This window comes from Chelonoidis abingdonii, chromosome 5 (assembly GCF_003597395.2).
Source record: "Chelonoidis abingdonii isolate Lonesome George chromosome 5, CheloAbing_2.0, whole genome shotgun sequence".
Lineage (NCBI taxonomy): Eukaryota > Metazoa > Chordata > Testudines > Testudinidae > Chelonoidis > Chelonoidis abingdonii.
Genome location: NC_133773.1, coordinates 146,768,660 through 146,775,062, shown reverse-complemented (window position 1 = coordinate 146,775,062; position 6,403 = coordinate 146,768,660). Strand labels below are relative to the sequence as shown.

Below are 6,403 nucleotides of genomic sequence, written 5' to 3'. Positions count from 1 at the left end.
CGCAAGATGCGCAGTGACCCTGGCTGCGGAGCTGCTGTGCAGCCTCAATGAGTCAGTGACACACTATGATAGCGAGCGCTGGATTTGCTGGCCCTGCATGCCATCGCTTCTGTGGATGCCAACTACGTAGATGGTGCAAGCTGCACTGCTTGGTACGGCGTGCCTAGTCCGCCGCCCTCTCCCCTGCCCAGTCTCTCCGACCTGTCCAGGGCTTGGAGATCCTATCAACCACCTGCTTGAGGGCGACCAGGCCTGTGAGCTGAAGCCTCTGGCGAGTCACGGGACTGACCCCACTCGCCACTTCCGGCGCAAAGGATGAAGTGGGGTGTTGGTCCCAGGCTCTATGCCCATTGATCGGGTGTTGGCGTGCTGGCAGCTGAAGAGAGGCACGGCTGGCTGCCCACGACTCCACCAGCTTCCTTCTGCAGCGGTATGCACAGAGGGAAGCCTGGAACAAAGTGCATCTGGGAGAGTGGCTGTGGTGCCTTGGTCCCATGATCCCGCAGCCAGCAGGAGACAGAAGTGGGGTCCCCTGGGCCCCGCCATAGTGGGCGGCCTCCTGAGCCTCCCTGAGGAGCTGCAGGTGCTGTGCAGGGAGACAAGGAGCTCCTGGACCTTGTTCTGGGAGTCCTTGGTGCCTCCCCCACGCTCTGGCACCATGTGCCAAGAGGCCCAAGCAGGAGAAGCCCACAGCAAGGAGGACCAGGAACCCTCATGGCGCCAGCCCGCCAGTCCGGACCTGACGAAGAGGCTGAGCCCGGCCATCCCTGCCAGCTGAAGTCTGTGCGCTGGCTGGACCGCGTTTTAATGCTTCGGAGGCTGCCGAGGTTCTGTATCACAGTACGCCCACTCTTCTGGAGGCCACCGCCACCTCGCTGGCCCATGCACTCTGGAGCTGCGCAGGACAGCAGGCAACAGCCCTGTGGAGGCCTGCCCAGTGCACAGAAGGCAGCAAGCCTGCGCTGGCACAGGACTGAGCCAGGCACTGAGTCAGGTGAGTGAGGGCGGGACCAGGAACATGGGGCCTATCCCTCATAGGGCAACAACTGGCTTCCAATCCGTCTCAGGTGGTGCCACCTGGTCTGGTTATAGAGGGTGGAATGGGGCACAGGGTCTTCCTCTCCAGGGGGTGCTGGCTCTCATCCACCCGGGGCAGGGATTGGCTGGATTGAGGGCAAGGTATAGGAATGAGTCTTTCCTCTCCGGGGAACCTGCTCTGATCCGGACCAGCCGGGGACTGCTGGCTCTGGGGGGAGGGTTTGGACACGGGTGTCTCCCCCTCTGAGGGCGCTGGCTCCTCCACGTTAACGGGTTTTGGTGCCCAGATATCCCCTTACCCATCAGGGCTGTGGCAATGGCTCCTAGTGCAGGAAGTTGGGGTCTCAGGCCAGGGGTCTGCCCCGCCTGGCAGTATCATGGCTCCTAGTTGGCACCAGCAGTGGGAAAGCCAAGGCTGATGGCTGATTCCTCCCTCCTCCGCTGGGGCCTGTGCCCAGAAGGGGCAGGGCCTGTCCTCAGGGCCAGCTTTAGGAAGTGCGGGGCCCATTTGAACATTTTGGCAGGGCCCGCAGGATGACTAAAAAAAAAAAAAGGTAAAAAAAATGCCGTTCATTTCTTCCATGTATTATTTACTTTCCATAACTATATAAATAATAACAAAATTATATATTACGTACATTGTGTCATATTATAAATATCAAGTTGGTTAAGAGGAACTTTATTGTACACCTCAGGCAGGGCAGGGGGTGTGGGGCTAGCTGTGGGCAGGGCAAGGGGTGCAGCAGGGGCTGGCTGTGCGCAGGAGGTGAGGGTACAGCACATCCTGTATGGTGAGTGCCTCCTCCTCCTCCCTCCCCCACCAGGGTAGTAGCAGCGGCCATGGGCTCGGGGGCTATTTAAAGGGCCCGGGGCTCCCCTGCTTCCACCCTCCCAGCCCTTTAAATAGCCGTGGGAGCCCTAGGGAAGCGGCGGGGCTCAGGTGGCTATTTAAAGGATCGAGGCAGCTGCAGCAGCAGCTGAGCCTGGGGCTCTTGCCCGTACGCCATACCAGGGCTTGGACATGGGGCCCGATTTGGGGGAATCAGGCGAATCAGCCTAAAGCCAGCCCTGCCTGTCGTGGTGCTCACCCCCATGTTTGCTTGCAGCCTGCGTGCCCCTAGAGTGCGAAGCGGCGCTGCAGCGTCTGTGCCTGTGTCTGATCTCTCAGGCTGTCTTCCAGAGCTGGGACCGAGGTAAGGCCCAGGGGCTGCTGGCCTGGGGTCCCTGTGGCCAGCAGGAGTGCTGTGAGGAGGCCTGGCTGCTGGCACTGGGACTGGAGGGGCTCTGGGAACAGGGAGCCCTGCGTGGGGTACTTTGGGGACACGCTGGGAGTGGGGAGGCTCTGTGGTGACCTCCAGGGGACAGGGGCAGGGTGTTTCAGGGACCCAGGTGGTGGCAGCATCTCCCTCCCCCACCGTGGTGCTCTCCCCTCTCCGCAGGGTTCTGCCAGGCCCTGGGTTCCAGCCTCAGAGATAAGTGCGTACCTGGGGCTAGGACAGTGGGCACGGCGCACAGCAGGACTGCCCAGCTGCTCCGGGAGCTCCACCCTCCCCTGGCCTTCGCCCTGAAATGCCTGCAGCCTCCGCTCACTGCAAGGACTGGTGAGTGAGGACTCTCTCGGCTGCAGGGCTGGAGACTCGGGGAGGCGGAGCAGGGTTCTGTATCAGCCAGAGGGGGCGCTCACCATGAGGGCGGTTCCTCGTGGGGACATGTGCCCCAGTGCTTTGCTGAGAAATCAGCTTCTAGGGCCCTGGCAATGCCAGTTCACCCCACCTCTAGGCCACCCTGGGTGCTGCCCGGCCCCACTCCCATGCCCCTAAGGCAGCCCCTGGCACTTCCCGGCTCCGAATCCCCACACCATCCCCCTCGCACCGACAGGCCGCCCCGGCACTGCCTTCCTCCCTGTCCCGCCCCGCGAGTCCACATCCTGCTGGGCTGTCCCCTGTGCCAGCTCACTCTGTACCACGGGGTCTCCTGGCTTTGCCCATTAACCCATTGTCCCTCCCTGCAGCAAGCAGCAACCTCGTCTCCCCGAGCCTCCGGCTGGAGCTGCTGACTCGCTGTCTGGCCACGGGGCAGGCCTCCTGCTCCTGGCTCATGGCCAAGGCCTATCAGCACCTTGCGGCCTGGTCCCTCTGCCCATTCCTGCTCGTCACCCAGGGAGATCTCCAGGCAAGTATGGCTCCTGGGACACTTCCTCGGGCCGGGACCCGCAGCCAGGGAGCTGCTGGCTGAGCCTGCGGCCTCTCCCTCCGCCAGCCATAGGGAGTCATGGAGACAACTGACCCCAGCACCAGCTGCTCCCAAGCCAGGGTCTCTCCCTGTAGTGTGCCCAGGCGCAGCAGGAGTGGGGCTGGGATCCCAGGCCCAGGGGGGCTGCAGCTGGCCCCGAGCCAGGCTCTCTTTGGCCATGGCTGAGCTCAGGGCTTCACGTCTTCCTCTCCTCTGCAGTTGTTAAAGGCAGAGACCACCAGCTTGGCGGAGCTTGTGAGTGGGGCCTTCCCTGAGGCGGGGGACAGCCCCAGGTGGGTGCGGCCGGCCTTCGGCTCCCACCAGGAGCGGCAGCTGTGCCAACAGATCCACTCCACTGCCGCCAGCATCCAGGTAGGGGACCCTGCCCTGCCTCACGGTGGCTGCATAGGGTTCGGGGAGGGTCCCTGCCTTGGGCCAGCCCCTTCCTCTGTGAGCCGCAGCCCTTCCGGGAGAAGGGGCCAGGCCTGGCCGCACTCCTCTGGCGAGCCCCGGGGAGCTGGGCCGCAGAGCTGGGCCCGGGCTGGAAACCCCTGCACGTTCCTGTCCCCTGCCCTGTCCTGGGCCGGAGGGCAGGGCTGACGGGGGACGGGGGGGACGGGACTGGCTGTGATCCAGGTGAGCAGGTTGTAGGGGGAACGACTGGTGGCAGCTCTAGTCAGATGGGTGGTGTGGAGTGTGCGGTGCTGGCTCTGGGCTGGGGGCGGGGCTGGCCGCATGGTGGCGGCGCTGGCTCTGGGCTGGGGGCGGGGCTGGCCGCATGGTGGCGGCGCTGGACGGAGGCTGGGGGCGGGGCCGGCTCCACATTGGCGGCGCTGAATGGAGGCTGGCTTTGTGCCATCTCCTGGCACGTGTGCCCAGGATCCTGCTGCGTCCTGGCAGGGCGCTGTCGTGCTTGCTGGACTAAGCTGCCAGGTTCCCAAGGGTGGGGGTGCCAAGCCGGGCTCTCCCGGGGGTGCCGGTCCAGCTCCCCCTCTGTTCCCCAGAGCTTCTCACAGGACATGCTGCGCATGTTCTCCACCGACTGCAAGCGGATATCGGCAGAGATCTTCGGCCAGACCATGCCTCTGGGCAAGCACTGGAGAGCAGGCCTCCATGCAGGTACGTCCCTCCGTGTCCTGTGCCGAGCCCCTGCCCGCCGACAGATCCAGTGGGCAGAGCGGCTCATAGCTGACATGTCAAACTGAGAGCAGCTTCCTTCTTGCCCAGGCCGGTCCCGGCCCTGCCCTGCCAAGGCAGCCTGGAGCACTGGCTCTGGGTCCAGGCCCTGCTAGCAGGCCGCTGACACGGCTCTCCCTGCGGGGATCGCTAACCCCAGCATGCTGGGCTGGCTGCAGCCTGAGTCTCTGGGCCTGGTGCTGCCCCACAGGGCCCAGGCCAGTCTTCCCCACTGGTCCCAGTGAGAACTGAAGGTACCTGCTGCTGGGGGCGCAGTGTGAGTGCTGCCCTCCTCCATCCCGTCCCTCCCTCCAGTGGGCGAGTGATTTGGCAGCCAGTGCCCCCTGGGGGCCGAGCTGGCACAGCAGGCTCTTTGGGGCCACAGTGGGTCACTGTAAAGTGTTGCCCTCGGGGGTGGAGCGCAGGGGTGGCTCCAGGCCCCAGCACGCCAAACGCGTGCTTGGGGCGGCATGCTGTGGGGGGCGCTCTGCCGGTCGCCAGGAGGGCGGCAGGCAGGTTGCCTTCGGCGGCATGCCTGCGGAGGGTCCACTGGTCCCGCAGCTTCGGTGGATGGCCATGGCTGAGCTCAGGGCTTCACGTCTTCCTCTCCTCTGCAGTTGTTAAAGGCAGAGACCACCAGCTTGGCGGAGCTTGTGAGTGGGGCCTTCCCTGAGGCGGGGGACAGCCCCAGGTGGGTGCGGCCGGCCTTCGGCTCCCACCAGGAGCGGCAGCTGTGCCAACAGATCCACTCCACTGCCGCCAGCATCCAGGTAGGGGACCCTGCCCTGCCTCACGGTGGCTGCATAGGGTTCGGGGAGGGTCCCTGCCTTGGGCCAGCCCCTTCCTCTGTGAGCCGCAGCCCTTCCGGGAGAAGGGGCCAGGCCTGGCCGCACTCCTCTGGCGAGCCCCGGGGAGCTGGGCCGCAGAGCTGGGCCCGGGCTGGAAACCCCTGCACGTTCCTGTCCCCTGCCCTGTCCTGGGCCGGAGGGCAGGGCTGACGGGGGACGGGGGGGACGGGACTGGCTGTGATCCAGGTGAGCAGGTTGTAGGGGGAACGACTGGTGGCAGCCTGAAGAGCTCCCCAGCTCCCTGTAATCCTTGCAGTGCCAGTGTGGGGCATACACCCCTCACAGCTCCCTCCAGCCATGGCAGGTAATGTTGCCCCCTTCCCCGCCTCTTTCAGACCTGCCAGCTCCCCAGGTGAGTACGCCTTGGCCGCCACTCAGACTGTCCTGGGCCAGGTTCTGCAGGCATCCAGCTGCTCCCACGCGAGTCCCAGGTGCCCCGCGCTCACCCATGTCATTACAGCCTTTGTGGAAGCCTGGATGGACCACATTCTCACCCAGAAAATCAAGTTCAGGTAATGGAGCTCACGGGGTGGGGGGCTGCGGGTTAGGATTGGGGGCACTAGCAGAGCCGGGGGGCGCCCAGAGCTGGGGTACCAGGGGGGCTGTGGGTCAGGATTGGGGGGCGCCCAGGGCTCGGGTCCCAGGAGGCTGTGAGTCAGAATTGGGGGCGCCCAGGGCTGCGATCTCTTCCGTACTCTCACCCGGGGCTCCCCAGCCTGCAGGGTGCCTTGCAGCTGAAGCAGGACTGGGGGCAAGGGCAGGTTAGCTGTGGGACGGGGGCAGAGGGGAGGTTAGCTGGGGGGGGGGGGGGTCATGAGAGGTAGTTAGCCTGTGGGGGCAGGGGAAGGTTAGTTGTGCGGGGGTTGTGAGAGGTAATTAGCCTGGGTGGGGCAGGGGAAGGTTAGCTGTGGGCAGGGGCTTGTGAGGGTAGTTAGCTATGGGGGGTCCATGGACCAAGGCACCACAGCACTCCCCATGCTCCCCCACAGCCGGTGCAGAGCTGAGCAAGTCCAGCTGGTCCCCAGGCCTGGGAGCAGGACTCCGCGTGCACAGCACATGCACACTGATTGTGCGCCGGGAAAGCACCCAACAGAGCCCATCTCTGGGCA

The 6,403-nt window shown here is 64.9% G+C and overlaps 1 protein-coding gene across 1 annotated transcript in view; it reads left to right on the top strand.

Annotated features, from left to right (window-relative positions):
• LOC116818866 (coiled-coil domain-containing protein 142-like) overlaps positions 1-4,960 on the top strand; it is a 36,928-nt gene extending 31,968 nt beyond the window's left edge. Inside the window, exons 6-10 of the mRNA XM_075066734.1 lie at positions 2,145-2,231; positions 2,478-2,639; positions 3,050-3,210; positions 3,490-3,642; positions 4,275-4,960. Coding sequence (XP_074922835.1) covers positions 2,145-2,231; positions 2,478-2,639; positions 3,050-3,210; positions 3,490-3,642; positions 4,275-4,475 — 764 coding nt within the window. The 3' untranslated portion in view covers positions 4,476-4,960. The remainder of the gene's footprint in view (positions 1-2,144; positions 2,232-2,477; positions 2,640-3,049; positions 3,211-3,489; positions 3,643-4,274) is intronic.
• The last annotated feature ends 1,443 nt before the right edge of the window (positions 4,961-6,403 follow it).